At 42.7% G+C, this 19678-nt stretch overlaps 1 protein-coding gene across 2 annotated transcripts; it reads right to left on the reverse strand.

Annotated features, from left to right (window-relative positions):
* Positions 1-1262: 1262 nt before the first annotated feature.
* mlpha (melanophilin a) lies at positions 1263-18315 on the reverse strand. Of its 2 annotated transcripts, XM_080882292.1 has the most exons (15): positions 18249-18315; positions 16726-16851; positions 12189-12410; positions 11953-12065; positions 11801-11845; positions 8404-8462; positions 8227-8316; positions 8053-8155; positions 7340-7533; positions 7004-7087; positions 6683-6919; positions 4746-4907; positions 4525-4581; positions 4102-4144; positions 1263-3952 (listed from the first exon to the last, which is right to left on the reverse strand). In XM_080882292.1, exons 2-15 carry the CDS (start codon positions 16833-16835, stop codon positions 3912-3914), a joined length of 1560 nt encoding a protein of 519 aa, XP_080738418.1. In that variant the 5' UTR covers positions 16836-16851; positions 18249-18315; the 3' UTR covers positions 1263-3911. The 2 variants fall into 2 exon arrangements, with proteins under 2 accessions (XP_080738418.1, XP_080738417.1); XM_080882291.1 differs by lacking the exons at positions 1263-3952; positions 4102-4144; positions 4525-4581; positions 4746-4907 and adding an exon at positions 4951-5635.
* Positions 18316-19678: the final 1363 nt, after the last annotated feature.

The raw sequence follows: 19678 nt of genomic DNA on the forward strand, positions 1-19678 counted from the left end.
TATTGCAACGGCTGCAGATCAGTGACAAGTAGCATACAGAAACGGAGCTGGGCAAGTGGCTCCTCCTCCTTTGCGCGCTCTCATAAATGGGGCAACAGTTTTTGGCACGAAACTGGATGTCACGATCCTGGGTCTTTCGACCCAGCGTTTTGAGTTATGCTTTATTTTGTGTCAGCTGTTTCCCCATGTGTTTCCACTTCCCCTAATCACCCCTGTGTGTATTTAGTCTGTGTGTTTCTGCTCATTCATTGTCATGTCGTCTGTTGTTTCTCCTCATGTTTCCGTGTCTACGGGTTTTTTTCTGTGTTCAGGTTTTTACGACATTCTAAGTTTTGTTTTTTCGTTGCGTGTTTAGCATTTAGTTTCTCCCCTGTGTGTATCTGATTTTTGTTTTTCCACCTTTTTTATATTAAACAGCCTGCTTTTTGTTAATATTCAAGTTTTCTTCCATGTTCTTTGTGTCTGCATTTTAGGTCCTTTCATCAATGCATACACTCTGCCTCTGCCAGACTGTGAGACTGGAAATAAAAACACACACAGTTTGTTGTGTGAAGAAATCAAACATGAGCTGAACAAACAGTAAAGTTCGTAAATAAAAAAAGTTCACATGCTGGTTAGTTTTTCACCTGTGTTTACGTCCAAAGCTCTACCAGTCTGTACACATCTGTATGTTTCATGTTTGTAGAAGTCCTTCAGTCACAACATGGTTCATCTTCATCTTTACAAGCTAGCTAGCTAACTTTCTGCTAGCCTCTAACTTAGCTCGTAAATGCTCTTTTTCATGACGTGTGTACATTTAACACTTTTATTGGAGCTGAGTGAATTTGGAGTGTTTCATGGGTTTGCCTGATGTCATTAGCCAGTAACTAGACACTCTAAGTACTTGGACACACTGTGAGCTCGTATAAAAGGAGCTACAAAGTGCCCTCTATGGATTAGATAGTCCACTTCTCCTTTATGTAGAATCCACCCTCCTTTGCAGGAATTATCGCCCCCTGCTGGTCAGAGGATGGACTGCTTCAGTAATCTCAAGGCTGAACACACTGATGGTAAAGAATCCTGTAATTTTCTCATGAATATATGAAATAAGTTAAAAATGCAGAATTGATTTGATGTTTTATGGATCACAAAGGCAAATGCAGATCAATGTTATCAATAATCAAAGAAACTAAATATGTTAAACTCTAAATGTGATCAGTTCTGATGATCAGTACCATTCATCCATAAAATCAATACATGGATCAAATAAGAACAGGGTTTGATTTTAAAATTTATTGATCGTATCAGCAGTGATACAAACACAAGTTTAATAAACAGCTGACCAAAGTCTATAGAAGCTCAGTGGTGCCAGAATTAAACATAAAAGTAAAAAGTGAATTGTCTGTCTGAGCCAATCAAATTGCGTCAGAGGAGATTAAGTTTAGAAATGGTTTTAAAGTTAATAGATTTTATTTTGAAATAAAGTTTTTATATCTGTCTTCTGTCAGTCACCAAAAGTTGATTCTGTTCATCTGGACTTTTTCAGTGGGAGAAATGTTTCATCCAAGTGACTTCTTCAGTCTCAGCTGACTGCAGGTTTCAATCTTATAAACAGGACATTTGCATAATGACTGAAACCAGCCCACTGAAGGAACAATGGGCTGGGAAGTCAGTTCCTTGATCATTAATATGCAAATACTCATGAGCATTGATCAAAGCCCACTGATCAATGGCCATTAGTACCATTCACAGAGAATTGGGGAATGGCTGCAATCACAGCATTGTAAGATGGTGACCCTTAGGCCCCTCCTCAATTCAGAGATGGTCTTTCCCTTTTCATGTAAATGGCCTCCTTGACTCCGCCCTCAAACCAGCGTTCCTCCCTGTCCAGGATCTGTACATCCTCATCATTGAAAGAGTGTCCACTGGCCTGTAGGTGTGACTAGACTGCAGAGTCTTGCCCTGACTAGGTGGCTCTTCAGTGTTGTGCCATCCGCTTCGCCAGAGGGTGTCTGGTTTCCACGATGTATAAGTCCTGGCAATCCTCCTGGCACTTAACAGCGTACACTATGTTACTCTGTTTGAGTTGGAGGACCGATCGTTGGGGTGGACCAATTTTTGGTGCAGCATGTTTTGGGGTTTAAAAGCCACAGAGACCCGGTGTTTAGAAAAAAAGTGTCTCAGTTGTTCTGATACTCCTGACACGTACGGGATCACTACAGGTTTTTGCTTAGGCACTGATTGCCCTTCTCTCCTGGATTGGCTGGAGCTTTCTTTCGGTGCCGTCCCAGCTTTGACAAATGTCCAGCTAGGATAACCACATCTACTCAGCGCCTTCTTGATGTGATGTTCTTCTGCTTCCCTGACTGCTGTGTCTGTGGGGATGGTGTTCGCTCTGTGTTGTAGCGTCCTGATGACACCCAGTTTGTGCTCCAGTGGATGATGAGAGTCAAACCTTAGATAATGGATTGGATTTATATAGCGCTTTTCAAGGCACCCAAAGCGCTTTACAATGCCACTATTCATTCACTCTCACATTCACACACTGGTGGAGGCAGCTACAGTTGTAGCTACAGCTGCCCTGGGGCAGACTGACAGAAGCGAGGCTGCCATATCGCGCCATACTGATCCCTACGCGTAGGTTTCCGGTACACTTTAGCTTTTAGATGTCCCCCATTACTGATGGAAATGTCACAGTCTAAGAAGGCTAACCTGCCACTTTTCATATCCTCCCTGGTGAATTTGATGTGTCGGTCCACCGAGTTAATGTGATACCTGAATTGTGGTACGTCCTGAAATTTGATTTTCACCCAGGTGTCATCCACATGCCTGAACCAATGACTTGGTGGTGTTCCAGGGTAGGATAGCAAAGCCCTCTTTTCCACTTCTTCCATGTACAAATTGGCCACAGCGGGTGAAACTGGGGAACCCATGGCACACTGACCCTTGTATGTGAAATATGTGGAAAATATGATCCCTGATGCTGAGAGTGGTCCTGTTGCTAAGGTTGGTGTCATCCTGTAATCTCTTACTACCTCCAACGCTTCCGTGACTGGGATGCAAGTGAAAAGAGATGTAACATCGTACGAGACCATGGTTTCATCTGCCTCCATAATGACATCTCTCACCTTCTCAACAAACTCCAAGGTGTTCTGGATGTGGTGTTCAGAGCTGCCTACCAGCGGGTTGAGGATCGAAGTCAGAAACTTTGGGTTGTTATAGGTGACCGAGTTGATCATACAGACAATCGGTCTTAAAGGTGCATCCTGTTCATGTATCTTCGGTAAACCATACAGACTTGGTGTTGATTACCCTGGGTACAGCCTGTGGTATGAGATCAAGTCCATAGCATCGTCTTGTTCTAACTGCTTCAGACAGACAGTCCACTTCATGGGCCTCGTTTCAGGGGCTCATAAGTATTTTTGTCACTGAGTAGTAACAAAATTTTCTCATGACAGTCTTTCTGGTTTAGCAATACTGTGCACCTGCCCTTGTCTGCCGGAAGGATGATGATTTTGTTGTCATCACTAAGTGATGTGAGTGCCTTCCTCTCCTCCATGCTGATGTCGGATGCTGGGGGCTTTGCGTTGCTGAGACAAGCCGAAACTTTGTCAGTGTTAAAACGAAATATTTTGGATTTATACATTTTTAAACATTTTCATGTTACTTCATTCCCATGTAATTCTCTCCAGCTGCCTCTGAGCTTCAAAAAATATTGTAATGACTGTACATTTGAATACTCATTTAGTTTGGTACGTACTTTTTCACGTTTTCTCATATTTTGTCTAAATCTACCAGCTGTAATCATGGGTTATGTTTCTAACACATAAGCAGCAGCAGTTACAGATAAAAGTTGCTCTTTGAGTTGCTCTATGATGAAGGCTTCATGACGAAGAGGAGCAAGCAGCAGCTGCTGAAGGTCTGTTTCTGCTTCAGAACATGTTGCTGGATTTCCACTGAGTGCCGTTAGCTTCTGAAACAAGAAATGCTCATTAACACGGTTCTTCGCTGTTAACGAACACGCATCACAACTTTGTAATGTCATGGCCTGGAACGTGACTGTAACATGTTTCAGCTTCTTCACTTTAAACGTGCAGAAAGCAACGTGAGTGTGTTTCTTACTCTGAAAATCCTGAGTCGACTTTTTTCTCTGAGTTCCTGAAACCTGCAAAGAAACATGGAAGTTTTTAACTTAGTCCTGAGTGATGTTAGAAAGAAACTGTTTCCACGCAGCTAACATGGCATCCAGTCAACCGTCTACCTCTGAAAACCAAAACCTGCAGTTCCTCTGGTGTCCACTAGAGGTTCCAGCAGTGACTCAGTCCTCATATACTCCCATGTTAAAATTAGGGATGGGTACCGATATCCAGTGCCATTATTTCTCTTCAGTAACTCAGTCCAGTCTATGCTCTGAGTTTCCCTTCAAAAAGGTTACACTAGAAAAGTGATGACCGTCTAACAGCTGAAGCCCGATAACTTTTTTATTTGTTCCTGTGAGTGAGCACACGTTAATGTAACCTTGACATCATTTCCTCACACACTGACCTTCTTCTTGGATCCGGCGGCGCTCAGAGCAGCGATTTTACTCTCAATATCAGAGACCTGCAGATGGAACAAACATGAAGGGAAACTGTTGAGTTTGCTTATTAAAAACAGGAAGACTTGAAAAGCTTCCTGTAAGAAATTTGTGTTTATTCCAGCATCAGCCATTTTGTTCCTAGACACCGCGTAAACATGACCATGTCCATCCAGAGCCATTGACCCACCTCGCTCTCAGCACTCTGGACTCTGGCGGCGGTCAGTGCCACCACGTCCTCAAGCTCAGACAGTTCCGAGTCCGTCGCCCCTCCAAACTGATTCTTGGCACTCTGCTCGAGCCGCCGCAGCTTCGACTCCAGCTCGTAGGACTGACCGGCCGTGATGTACACCTAAACAGGTAACAGGACAGACCCCTGGGTCAGCTGACACGCCTCCAGACCACTGAGAATGATGGTGATGATGATGAAGACAGGCCTGAGCATCAGTGAAACACACTGGTTCTCTGACTGACTCAATCACTGAACAGGTAACAGGAGAAGACCTGGTCTCATCAGAGGATGTAGAGTTCAGTCATGACATTATGACCTGATGATGAAACTAGAACAAATCCCTTATATTGTACACATTCTCCTAACGGGTCATTTTTACTGATAGCTTTAAGGCTATTGAACAATAATGAGCATCGACCTGGTTTTACCAACTGTTCTGGGGCATGTTTCAAATGATCACGTAACCTTTTCCTAAATCTAGAACTGCTGTAACTGGACTCAAACTGGACTGAGACTGGACCCAGTGTGTTTGACCGACACCAGCCCTGTCGCTGATGGACGGACACACAACAGCCGGGAAGGTTAAAGCCAGTCCAGACATTTCCGTCATGCTTCGGACGAGGTAGAGGGTTGGGTTTCAGGGACAATGAGGTGTGCAGTTCATGTTGGAGGCTTACATTTTCCTCAAGTTCCCTGAACGCATCATCGGCCTGCTTTACGTCAGTGCCTACTAAGTGGGACCTGTCGATCGGCTCTGAGAGGCCGTACTCGACCATAGCGTTTTCTGTGGCATTAATGGTTCTCAGGACCTCAGTGGTGAGGTCACAGAGGGCGGCGGCAGTCGATCTCTGAAAGCCATGTAGAGGGACAGATGTTAGCAGCTGGAAAACAACATCCCATCCTGCAGCAGCTACCGGGCTGGATGCCCCACAGCACCACAGCATTTCTTGTGTCTGACTTGTGTCTCTGGGAGGTCATGTTGCGATTAAAAAGGACTCTGCACATAAAAAAAACTTTCTACTTTTAAATGTGGTGCACACCTTTTGTTCCTAAAATGGTGGCATGTGTTTCAGACAGACCTGACTACAGTGTTAAAAACTATGCTGCTGATTCCCCAGCTATGATTCAGAGGCAGACGAAGAGGTTTCCCAACACTCAGTGCTTTTACAGATTTCTCCTTCTGTTTGGTGTCACATGACTGAGCAGAGGTTTAGTTTTTAGGTGAACACCTGTACAGGTGAGGGGTCATGTGGTCCAGGCAGGTAGCTGCTGAGCTTCACAGTAACAGTAACCTAACAGACGGCTGTTAGTCAATGCAGGAGGCAGCAGGTTAGTGAGGACTAGTCCGTGATGCATCAGAAAGAGTTCTCCTCCATCAGGAGGTCACTGGACATCTAGTCTGTAGATGTGGATTTACTAGGACAGGAACCACACCTCATTTCTCATTATTATTTTTTTGTCACAGATGGAATAAGAAAACCAATGAGAAGTTTAGAGAAACGTTCAGTATTTTCAGGAGTGGATGAGGACAAAAACATGAGAATGAACAAGAAACATGGTGTTCAGACCCGTTATAGATGGAGTAAAAAAGCGTTTTTGGGGAGAAGCCAAGCCATGCTGTAGAAGCACTGAATGTATCACACGTGGGAACCTGGATGTTTATGAGACATCGGACAAAATAAAGAGTTAAAAAACCTTTTAGACTTTATTTTGTTCTTTGAAAACAATGTTAAAAACGAATTCGCCATTAAATGATTGTGCACTGATCCAAAAGTAAGCTTTTTATAACATCGGATCCACTGGTGGTCTGAGAAACCTCCAGGTTCCCATTCTCTGGATTTATGGGTTGGAATTCAATTAATTCTGTAAACAGTGGACTGAATCAGTCTTCCTACCTTTTGAGCCTCAGTGGGCATCTCATCACTGGATGAGCTCAGTTCTTTGTTCTTCCGGGAGTTCAGAGCGATTGCTGGGCCACCCTTCAGTCCGGCCAAACCTTTACCCACAGAAAAGGACTTCTTCCCAGCTTCGTCGTCCGATGACGGGCCCTTATCGCTCAGGTTCCCCGCCAGCTCACTAAGCTTCCTTCTCAGTTTCTCCTCCTCATTCTGAGCTGATGGATTTGATGCCTGCTGTAAAACAAAGTTACAGAATGTTTGTACCGACTGGTTTCAGGAAATGATCTCACATTATCCCACATCATCATCGCATCTCACCTCGTTTACACCAGGTGTAATCTTTTCCTCCAGGCGGCTCAGCAGACTCTCGATGGCCAACATTCGTTTGCTCAGTTCATTTATCTGCAATGTAAAATCAACATGAACACCAAGGAGATGATTTTGTATGACAAAAAGACTCCGTGTCAGTTAACAATATCTCCTGGTTCTTTATGGCTGAGATTATACGGACTGAAACTTTTTGTACAAAATACCATGAAGAAGAAAAAAAGGCAAAACATAGAATTAAAACAGGTTTTCCAAGAATCAAGAGAAGAAAATCCAATGTTTATGCCACCAAAATTTAACTTAAAGTGACTGGTTGATTGTCCTTACCGGCGGGGCTTGTCCCAGGTTCTCCTGGGAGGAGGTTCTACTGCCCCTTCGGCGGTGGGGTGGTTGTTGGTACATCTGCGGGTACCTCTGGTACTCCTCCTCGTCTGATGTGTCAATGTACTGCTGCCGAGCCACCGACGAGGTAATCTTGGACAGAGAGCGAGTCCGGACCATCCGATTCTCTCCGTTGTCATCTGATAACAAACACAGGTAAACATGGACACACAAAAACACCCAGGTGGATGCAGATCTACAAAGATGGACAGGTAGGTAAAAACATTCAGGTAAATGTACATGTTGGAAATAAAAAGCAGCATGTCGGACATCCAAAGTAGAAATTTTTTCTAAACCTGATAATAAGTAAAATTTGCAATTAGTTATCCAGTCTCACAGGCTTGTTTTGAAGGCATCTGTTTGATGTGATAAATCTGTGAAACAAAAGCTGTGATTCCTCCAACAGACAGCAGGTGGAGCCCCAGTGAAAACAGCTACAGGACAAACAGCATTTCCATTAATTCCCGCATTTCCATAGGGTTACTCCCAGAAGTTTTCTGTGGGAAGGTAAATCATGGTGGACAGATTCTGTGGGCCCCAGTAACCCCCATATAGACCACAGTGGTTTAAACAGTTTATTTTGTTGGACATGTGAAATTGGTTGTGTATTTTGGGACCTGCATCATGTTGCTGGAAGACTGGTATGCTGGTATACTGACCAGGTCTCATGGCATATCGGTCCAGGCTCTTCCTGCGGTTTCCTCTGTGGCTGTAATGGTCGTAGTCCACGTCATTCCTATAGTACCGATCATCCTGCTGCTGCTGTGAATCCAAAGTTACACACATGGTTTTAGATCTCTTTTGTATGTTTGCTTTTCATAACTTTGACTTACCTGTACAGACGGACGCCGTGAGTGAGGCAGATAATCCTCATTGTCAAAGTCCATAGGATGAACAGACAGCAGACGTTTGTTCTTCCTCATCTGAAAACACATCACGTTACGCCTGAATGTGGATTATTTCATAAAACAGATGTAGAATCACATCTTTATCACTTTTATGTTTATTACCACTTTGTAGCGCTGACCCTCGAATTCTCCTTGATCATCCTCATTGCCATTATACGCGTCTGAAAATGCAACATGTTTTGTCATTATTCTGTCCAGTTTTAGTTTTAGATGATGCTCCTTTTGAACCATTTGATTCCACAGCTAATTTTGAACAGTGCTTTATAAAAAAGCAAATCATTATTAATGTGTACACATTTGTATGTATACCACATGGTTAACTATGGAGTTCCACAAGGTTCTTTACTAGGAGCAAATCTATTCACAGTATACAGTGGGATGCAAAAGTTTGGGCAACCTTGTTAATAGTCATTATTTTCCTGTATAAATCGTTGGTTGTTACAATAAAAATGTCAGTTAAACATATCATATAGGAGACACACACAGTGATATTTGAGAAGTGAAATGAAGTTTATTGGATTTACAGAAAGTGTGCAATAATTGTTTAAACAAAACCAGGCAGGTGCATAAGTTTGGGCACCACAAAAAAAGAAATGAAATCAATATTTAGTAGATCCACCTTTTGCAGAAATTACAGCCTCTAAACGCTTCCTGCAGGTTCCAATAACATAAGATAAGATAACCTTTATTAGTCCCACGCGTGGGAAATTTGTTTTGTTACAGCAGTGGACAGTGCAAAGTTGCATAGAAAAATTAGAAGAAAAAAACACTGGAATAATATATTCATAAGATACTGTACACAATAGAATAGAAGAAAATAAATTAAAATAAAATACTATATACAATCGAATAAAATAGAATACAAATGCTATATACAATATGAGTATAATACAACGATGCCAGAAAGAGTATTGTACTTAGTGTTATTGCTATTGCACATGTGTGGATGTGTTTAATCAGTTGAAGTCTTTGTTGTGGAGTCTGACAGCAGTGGGGAGGAAAGACCTGTGAAATCTCTCCGTTCCACATCGTGGATGCTGCAGCCAGTGAAGGAGCTGCTCAGTGCTGTCAGAGTCTCATGCATGGGGTGGAAGATGTTGTCCAACAATCAGAGTCTGGATTGTGGTTGAAGGTATTTTGGACCATTCCTCTTTTCTCTAGTTCATTCAGGTTTGATGGCTTCCGAGCATGGACAGCTCTCTATAACTCACACCACAGATTTTCAATAATATTCAGGTCTGGACTGAGATGGCCGTTCCAGAACGTTGTACTTGTTCCTCTGCATGAATGCCTTAGTGGATTTTGAGCAGTGTTTCGTTGTCTCGTTGAAAGATCCAGCCCCGGCGCAGCTTCAGCTTTGTCACTGATTCCTGGACATTGGTCTTCAGAATCTGCTGATAGTGAGTGGAATCCATGTGTCCCTCAACTTTGACAAGATTCCCAGGCCCTGCACTGGCCACACAGCCCCACAGCATGATGGAACCACCACCATATGTTGCTGTAGGCAGCAGGTGTTTTTCTGGGAATGCTGTGCTCTTTTTCCTCCATGCATAACGGCCTTTGTTATGCCCAAATAACTCAGTTTTAGTTTCATCAGTCCACAGCACCTTATTCCAGAATGAAGCTGGCTTGTCCAAATGTGCTTTAGCAAACTTCAAGCGGCTCTGTTTGTGCTTTGGGCGGAGAAAAGGCTTCCTCTGCATCACTCTCACATACAGCATCTCCTTGTGTAAAGTGTGCCGAATGGTTGAACGATGCACAGTGACTCCATCTGCTGCAAGATGATGTTGCAGGTCTTTGGTGCAGGTCTGTGGGTCGACTCTGACTGTTCTCACCGTTGCTTCTGTCTATCCGAGATTTTTTTTGGTCTGCCACTTTGAGCCTTAATTTGAACTGAGCCTGTGGTCTTCCATTGTCTCAATATGTTCCTAACTGTGGAGACAGACAGCTTAAATCTCTGAGGCAGCTTTCTGTATCCTTCCCCTAAACCATGATGGTGAACAATCTTTGTCTTCCGGTCATTTGTGAGTTGTTTTGAGACCCCCATGTTGCTACTCTTCAGAGAAAATTGAAAGATGAGGGAAACTTATAATTGACCCCCTTAAATACTCTTTCTCATTATTGGATTCACCTGTGTATGTAGGTCAGGGGTCACTGAGCTTACCGAGCCAATTTCAGTTACAATAATTAGTTCTACAGGTTTTGGAATCAATAAAATGACAACAGTGCCCAAATTTATGCACCTGCCTGATTTTGTTTAAACGATTATTGCACACTTTCTGTAAATCCAATAAACTTAATCTCACTTCTCAAATATCACTGTGTGTGTCTCCTATATGATATGTTTAACAGACATTTTTTTTATTGTAACAACCAACGATTTATACAGGAAAATAATGACTATTAACAAGTTTGCCTAAACTTTTGCATCCCACTGTACGTGTGAATAGACATGTATTTTCACTGCTATGCAGATCACACACAACATTATCTATAAGCCAGATAACACACACCAATTACTGTAGTTTTGGACCCAGATTACCCCGTGAGGCTCCTGACTACTGTAGCTGTAATACATCAAGCGGTGTGGCTTCGTAGCTTACCAAAGTCATACTAAAATGGCCTGTATTTGTATAGCGCTTTACTAGTCCCTAAGGACCCCAAAGCGCTTTACACAAGCAGTCATCCACCCGGCGAGGCTGCCGGACACTGGCGCCACCGGGCCCTCTGACTACCACCAGTAGGCAACAGGTGTAGTGTCCCCAAGGACACAACGACCGAGACTGTCCGAGCCGGGGCTCCAACTGGCAACCTTCCGATTACAAGGCGAACTCCCAACTCTTGAGCCACGATCGCCATTAAAACACTTTTGACAGATTTTTGAGTGCTGTGTACCACATAAAATGGGTTTGAGGTCAGTAAGCACAACCAGAATTCATATATAAGGTGCACCGGATTATAAGGCACACTGTTGATTGTTGAGAAAATAAACGATTTTAAGTGCCCCTTATAGTGCGGAAAATACGGTTGTTAAACTGCAGGAATGTCTTAAAGACCTGGATGACCTCTAATTTTCTGGTAGTCGTTGTACTTTCTGGTACTCTACTCTCTACTCTAAGCCTTTGAGCGTATGTTCTTTTGATTGGCTAAGTCCCGGTGACGTTTGGTGAGTCTTAGCTTTGGACCAGCAGCTGTTACCTTTACATGATTAATTTGAACCTTTGCCCATAATTAGAATAGAATAGAATAGAATAATCCTTTAATTGTCCCACAAGGGGAAATTTGGTTGTAACAGCAGCCAAAAAGACAAATATACAAACAAACAGTACACAGGACACGGAAAAGAAACATACACAATTTTTCTTACATATTTACATTACATACTAACCCCTAACCCTAATTACCAGGAACATTTGACAGTAACATATAAATAGCATGGTAAATGGGAAGAAAATTTCCAATTAAAATCTATTAATAGTAAAACATTTAAGAAACTCACGACTGTGGACATCCGGCATACTCTGCGTGTCATCATCACGCCCACCTGAAGCACCAACACAAGTTGTCTGTTAGCGTGTAACTTCAATAAAACCCTAAAAAGCTCACAGTTGATTCATTATCTCTGAATTCTTTAACATAAGGCAAACTCACCTTCTCCGTTCAGCCTCTTGTACAATGACCTCATCACTTTGGCACTACCAAAGCGTTTGAAACGGTTTCTCACGTTGTCATGGTACCAGCCCAGAGTCCCGATCTTGAGCACCCTGAACAACACAAGTGCAGAATATAGAGAATATGATAAACATCTACCATAAAAGAAACTACCATGACCACCAAATAACTCTGAGCTTACGCTGACGCAGTGCTCTCCGCTGCCGGAGGCTCACCTGTTCATGCGGCAGTTGTCGCACACCCAGCCGTGCTCCTTCTTGTTGTAGCGGCTGCAGGACTTGCAGGTGTACATGCGACAGTCCAGACACTGGCGTTTGCTGTTCACCAGGAACTTGAAGGGCTGCAGGCAGCGGATACAAAGCGAGTCGGACAAGTTGCTCTGAGAGCCCAGCAGTTCTTGTTTTGAGTCCTCCTTCTCAATCTTATTCTTCAGCTCACTGCAAAAGACATGAAAAGATAGTCCCCGAGTTTATCATGGAGTAGAGACCTTGAGGTTTGGAAACTTCACCAAAAATAGCTCCAGCTCCCTAAACAAATATAACAAATGAACATAGATTTCATAAAATTAGAACACTCTGACCAATCCAAGGAATGCACAAACAACTAAAACCATAACAGAGAACTTCTTGAGGAATTTTGAGGATCTGAAGGAAGACCTGATGATGAAGATCTGGAAGATCAAACACTAGAAACAAAGGCATTGACATTTCGTTTCTCAAGAACAGTGTGGTGATGGATTTGCTTTCCAGGACAAAGAGTAGGTAAATCTGTGTTTGAGATGTTTGGCTATGTTTGGTTTGTGCCTATCTTTATTCAATCAGGCTCGTGATCAGAGTAAAGCACCAAAGGATCAAACCTCAGCAGCATGCTCCACAAAAACGGGAAAGGTCGGCTGATGCCAAATATCCAAAGGTCCAGATCACAAGGTGCAAACAACAACTCAAATTCCACTCCAGGTGATCTTATAGAAACCTTGAACCTCGCTGACAGGTAGAATAAAAAACAAAGGAAGACGAACCAGAACCAAGGAGCTGATTCCCTCTGGAGATGGAGCTACCATGGACTGTTGGATGAAGGTATTAATTATTAAACTGATAAAAAAAACAACGTGAGACTTCGGTTCTTTACATTTTCACAGAGAAGAGAGGGAACAGCAGTCATAAAGAAGATAAATGACCAATCTGTGACTCACCCACAGCCCCTCAATAATTGGCTCTGAATGAATCGTGTGTTCTCCCTGCTTCTTGTGATCCATCCCTTTAGTAATGTCCACATGGAGGCCCACCAGCCTCAGACTGAGAACCATGGAGGGGCTGAGCCACAAAAACCTTCAGAGTATGTGACGACCACAACTGCAAGTCAGATCTGTTTATCTGGCAATGGGTCACAGGGACAGGAATGGAGAGAGACCTCCCTCTCTGCAACCACCAACCACTAGCTTATCTGGAGTAACACAGAGGCCTTCCCAGGCCAGCCCAAGGATCTAATCTCTCCTGCTGTCCCGGATTTACATCAGGCCTGCTCCTCCTGGTAGGAGCTGGCAGTGTGCTCCTTTTGAACTCTAGTCCAAATCCCTCCCAAGAGTCTGAACTCCTCACCTGTCCAGTTTATCAGTCCACAGTATAAAAAAAGTCTTCTTACAGATTTCATTTTGGCTTCTTTCATAGTTTTAAATGTTGAATTCTGATCAGTTTTTATTGATTTCTCGGTTTGTTTTGTATGCTTGTTAAAGGATGAAGATGACAACATGTTCCTGATGATTTCTCTCCAGTCATGAGTCCCTGTGAGGCTGCTCCCTCCCCCCGGGGGCTGATGAGAGTTGGAGTGTTTGGAGGAGACACAGAGCGTCTTTGTGAGGCAACTCCGTGTGACCGGGGCGTGATCGAGTGCAACAACAACAACGTCTTTCACGCTGGAATTCCTGCAAACTTCACATGAACGAAAACAGTTCAAACTCCAGGACTCACACAAAGTTTAGCTTCAGAGTCACAGAGAGAAAGTCTGGGAAAGTCTGGGGTTTATCTAAGATACAGGTAGTGGACTCCAGGCCTCGAGGGCCGGTGTCCTGCAGGTTTTAGATGTGTCCTTGATCCAACACAGCTGATTTAAATAGCTAAATTTATTTGTTACCCAAATAACAAGCCGTGGGTGACTAAGGACATCAAAGCCCTCCTCAACAACAAGAAGAGGGCTTTCAGAGGGGGCAACAAAGAGGAGGTGAGGAAGGTCCAGGTGTTACTAAAGGACAAGATCAGAGAGGCTAAGGACAATTACAGGAGGAAGCTGGAGTGGAAACTCCAGCAGAACAGCATGAGAGAGGTGTGGAGGGGCATGAAGACCATCACTGGATTCAGGCCAACCAACAGCAGGGGAGCTGAGGGAGGTGAGAATAGAGCCAACGAGTTGAATCTGTTTTTCAATAGATTCGACACCACAGTGTCTGCTCCCACCCCCACAACCTCACCTGCAGTCAGCCTGGAATCCAGAGCCACACCACTGTGCCAGCCTCTCTCTTCACATGTTGCCTCCTGTGAGATTCCTGACACCCCTCCCCCACCCATCACCTTCACTCAATACCAGGTTGAGATGCAAATGAGGAGACTTCACTCAGGCAAGTCTGCTGGACCAGACGGAGTGAGTCCCCTTGTCCTCAAGACCTGTGCCCCCCAGCTGTGTGGAGTCTTTCATAAACTGTTTATGCTGAGTCTGAGTCTGCAGAGGGTCCCGGTGATGTGGAAGACATCATGCCTCGTCCCTGTACCAAAGACGCCACGTCCCAGTGGCCCCCAGGATTACAGGCCCGTGGCACTGACCTCCCACATCATGAAGACCCTGGAAAGGCTCATCCTGGACCAGCTGCGACCCATAGTAAGACCACATCTGGATCCCCTTCAGTTCGCTTATCAGCCTCGTCTCGGAACAGAGGACGCCATCATCTACCTGCTCAATCGTGTCTACACCCATCTGGACCAGCCGGCGAGCACTGTGAGGGTCATGTTTTTTGACTTTTCCAGTGCTTTCAACACCATCAGGCCGACCCTCCTGGGTGATAAGTTAGCAGCGATGCAGGTGGATGCTTCTCTGGTGTCCTGGATTGTTGATTACCTGACAGGAAGACCACAATATGTACGTCTCCCACAGTGTGTGTCTGACAAGGTGATTAGCAACACAGGGGCACCACAGGGGACTGTCCTCTCCCCCTTCCTCTTCACCCTCTACACCACAGACTTCAGCCACTGCACAGAGACCTGCCATCTTCAGAAGTTTTCTGATGACTCTGCGGTGGTTGGATGCATCAGCAGGGATGATGAGACAGAGTACCGGGCTGTGGTCGACTCCTTTGTCACGTGGTGTGAGCAGAATCATCTGCAGCTCAACGTGGCAAAGACCAAGGAACTGATCGTGGACTTCAGGAAGACCAGGAAACACTTGACCCCTGTTTCAATCCAGGGGGTCAGTGTTGACATTGTGGAGGACTATAAATACCTTGGAGTACACATTGACAATAAACTGGACTGGGCTAAAAACACCACAGCACTTTACAGGAAGGGCCAGAGTCGTCTCTATTTTTTGAGGCGACTGAGGTCCTTCAACATCTGCCAGAAAATGCTGAGGATTTTCTATGAGTCTGTGGTGGCCAGTGCGATCCTCTATGCTGTTGCATGCTGGGGGAGCAGGCTGAGGGTCGCAGATGCCAACAGACTTAATAAACTGATCCGTAAGGCCAGCAATGTTGTGGGGATGGAGCTGGACTCCCTCAAGGTGGTGTCGGAGAGGCGGATGCTGTCCAAGATAAAGACAATGTTGGATAACACCTCCCACCCACTCCATGACATGTTGGTCAGTCACAGGAGCTCGTTCAGTGAGAGACTGAGATTACCGAAAAGCACCACTGAACGACACAGGAAATCATTCCTGCCTGTGGCTCCCTGTACAACGCATCCACTTAACACACTGTTTGCTGCTACAACTACACATGTTTCTTTTCCAAATATTTATTTATAAGTGACTTATGTATGTATGTATGTATATATATGTATATATTGTACTATTCTTAGTTAGCGTATTGTCTGTCTTGTCTTAATGTTGGTTTAAAATGGAGCACTGTAACAAAAAATAATTTCCCCCAGGGATCAATAAAGTATTCTGATTCTGATTCTGATTCTGATAAATGACCTCCTCAACATGTCTTGGGGTTCTCCAGAAGCCTGTTAATGAACTAATCATTTGATTTAGGTGTGTTGACCCAGGGTGAGATCTAAAACCTGCAGGACACTGGCCCTCGAGGCCTGGAGTCCCCTGATCCAAGACTTAAAAATAGCAACTCTGAGAGGAAAGCATGCCAAAAACAGCTCAAAATTCACTGAGGGAATGTCTGAAGATCATTTCAGTTTGTTTGTTTTTACTGTGTTTACTTTTGTTTCACTAACCTGACAACATATTTGATGCTTAATCAGTTTTAAAAAGGACTTAATTCACTCTCTGATTCTTTGTACATTGATTGATTTTTGATTTGCCCGTTTTTTGCCCAATTTTTAATAACACTGAATACAAACAATATTCAAACTTCCATTAAAATGTGTAGAAGCTTCAAAGCATTTTTTTTATTTATTTTGTTGTATTTCTGCAGCAAGAATTTTCTGTGTGCTATTATTAATGCTGATATTTCAGCTTCAGTTTGAAAAACACCCTGAAACTTTAGTAATGTTTCTGATATTTGTACATGAAAACTCTGAGTGTGGGAACGAGTACCTGAGTCTCTCTTCTTCTTTCTTGCGGAGGTTGAAATCTCGTTGAATCACTTCCCAAACATGTTTGGCCTCTTCATCCGTTAGACGGGAAAGATCCAGCTTATGCTCCATGACACTAAAGGAATCACTCAATCAATCAAAAAAACAATCAATCAAACAGTCATATGAGGTGGCAGTTGTTCTTCAGGGTTTCGTTGTTGGTCCTCTGCTTTTAGTAACAAGGTTTTCTTTTTTTTAAGTTGTATAACTTGTTAAAATGTAAGGATATTCTAGAAATACTTGAAGTAATGAATAAAATATTTTAGAAAAATATAGTGCATATATAATACTTTGATAATAAAAGCATGAAAAAGACAAAAGTTTTCAGATTAAAAAAACTTTTCACTTAACAAATCTTTAGAACCAGATTTTGTGATAACACATTTTAGACAAACAAAATGAAGGTTTTATAATTCAATATAATGAGAAATTTGAAAAAGATATCTTAATAAATAAATAGTAAATTCCTATTAAAGCAAGAAGCTGGAAATATTTTAAAGCAACATATTTTTTCAGGAAAACCCCCAATATATTTATGAAAAAGCTATAATATATCAGAAGTAAAATATTTTGCCTGGCCAGCCACAGTAAGTCTTTAATATTTAAACATAAATTTAGAAATACTTTGAGGCAAAAGAACATCAACATCATCAAACTGATATGAAAAAATATAATTATTAGAAAAACAATGATAATAAATCCACAAACACCTCTGAGTCTGTCGATCCACCCGCAGCTCACAAAGGTATCATGGGCAGATCACATGACATATATTGTTTAATTAAATATATGTATAACTATGTATTGAGCATTTTTTAAAGTAGGCAGATCATTTGGACCTGATCATTTTAGAAGCTATAAAGCTTCTGGCACCCCTGCTGTAAAATAATAAACAAAATAAAGTAAAAATCAAAAATTAGAATAACTACTTTAAAGTTTTCTCTTGAATGTGTATTGTTATTTTTTCCATAAGTATTTGGTTTGTTTTTTAATTAAATTTTTTTTAAAAAACCCATAAAAGAAAATGTATTTTTTGTTGACACAACTCACAATTTCAAAAAGATTAAGCTTGATTTTTGCTCCAATTATAAATGATCAGATTTGAGGATGTCCAGCTGCTGAAGTGTCTTTTACTTTGAAACATATGAGATGAACATGGTTCAGTGTCAGCTGCTGGTCTGTCACCACACCCACAGACTAAACTCTCACTAAATTTAAACCTCAATCTGCAAAAATATTTACAATAAAAGACTTTCCAAATAAAAGTCAGCCAGGCTAAAAAAATAATTTACTGTTTATGTGCCTTCAGAATAAAAGTCTGTCCGCAGTATGAAGTTAAATAAAGACAACTCAGTGAGCGCTGTGTGATATGTTGTGTGCGACAGAGGCTTCATTCAAAGCTCAGATTAGATTTAAAAACTAATTTGTTTAAATTTAAAGTTTATAAATGAGATTAAAATTCAGTGAAAAACAGTAAAAACTCACCCGATGTGTGTCTGCAGCTCAATGATGAGATGAGCGAAACTGAACTGAGAACCTCAGCTGATCATATGACGACACCTCTTGACACAGACACACACACACACACACACACACACACACACACACACACACACACACACACACACACACACACACACACACACACACACTGTAACACATCTGCAGGCTAAACTTTGAAAAACGAAATCAGACATCCACAGTGCAGACGACAAACATCAGGGACACAAACTGAAATTAAAAGTGTGACAAGTGTGAAGCATTCAGAGTCAAAGCTCAGTTTGTCCAACAGCAGGTCATGAGACCTGAGATCATTTGACATCATCAAACGCTCAGTGAAGACTTTTATATCGAAGATATGACTGAACACACATTAGATATTAAGACTTAATACTAGATATAATAAATACAAAAACAACTTATTCTGAATGAACTTGAGCGTATTTATCTTTAATAATAATAAATGTGACTGTAAGCCACTTACAACCATAAATACACATGATATGGAGAGAATCTGATAATGTTGTTGATAATAATTTAATGTCTTATAACATGATGTCATAAAATCACAAGGTGTTCTCTCTTGGCTCTCGGCGAAGGTGGTCGCACTTTTCTCCTCTCCTCCTCTCCCTTAGTTTCCCTGCTTAGCTCTTATGCCCTCATCTAGTCTCGTGTTTTTTGTGTTACTTTCCCCTGAACACTCGCCCACAGTCTGTTCTCTAAAACCTAAAAGAGAATTATGGATTCAATCAACTGGTCCCTGAATGCTATTGACACCCTTTTCTCAACGAGAAGTCTGGGCTCGGGAGAGCCTGAGTTTCCTGGAGGTACTTTCCCTGCCAGATACACGATGGACGGGTGGCAGCAATGGAGAATTGTGTGTCTGGCGGGACTGTCGATGGAAGACGCTGAAGATATCTACCTATTCTGAACCATGGTAACAGGGTTCTGGCTTATCGGAGCTGGCTTGGCCCTGGCTTATCGAAGAATTAAGAAAGCGGAACCAGCTGTTCAAACCCCCACAAGGCTGACACTGGGATTGAAACCAGTGAGAGATCAGTGTCGGACTGTTAAAAACAGCTTGAAATTCTCATGAGTTGTTCGCACTAAAGAAGAAAAAAGCACCATCATAATGCGGCTATCCCTTCAGTGCCAGCTGTGGGCTCAAGTCTGGAGCTGAACAACAACACCCTGATAACGACTGTGCTTAGACTGTTCTTCCCATCCCATGCAAGGCCACCTGGGTTGGCTGGAGGACTGTTTACTTAGGCTGGCAGGGCGAAGGACACTGTCTCAGCTGAACTCTGGACACACATACACTGATAGGCACTCACTCATCCCCCCTCCCTTTCCAAACGCCTTCGATGTTTGTTCCCTCCTGGAGAACACGGCGGGTCTGGGCCCACGCGGGAATG

This window comes from Rhamphochromis sp. 'chilingali' (assembly GCF_963969265.1).
Source record: "Rhamphochromis sp. 'chilingali' genome assembly, chromosome: 5".
NCBI lineage: Eukaryota > Metazoa > Chordata > Actinopteri > Cichliformes > Cichlidae > Rhamphochromis > Rhamphochromis sp. 'chilingali'.

Bases quoted from the DNA above. Each gene is read 5' to 3' on its own strand.
- mlpha (XM_080882291.1), bottom strand. From the start codon at position 16,835: ATGGAGCATAAGCTGGATCTTTCCCGTCTAACGGATGAAGAGGCCAAA. The intron at 7,534-8,052 runs GTCAGTATACCA...GTTTGTTATCAG, and splicing joins CCGATATGCCATGAGACCTG to ATGACAACGGAGAGAATCGG. The intron at 7,088-7,339 runs GTAAGGACAATC...TTTACATTGCAG, and splicing joins ACCTGGGACAAGCCCCGCCG to ATAAATGAACTGAGCAAACG.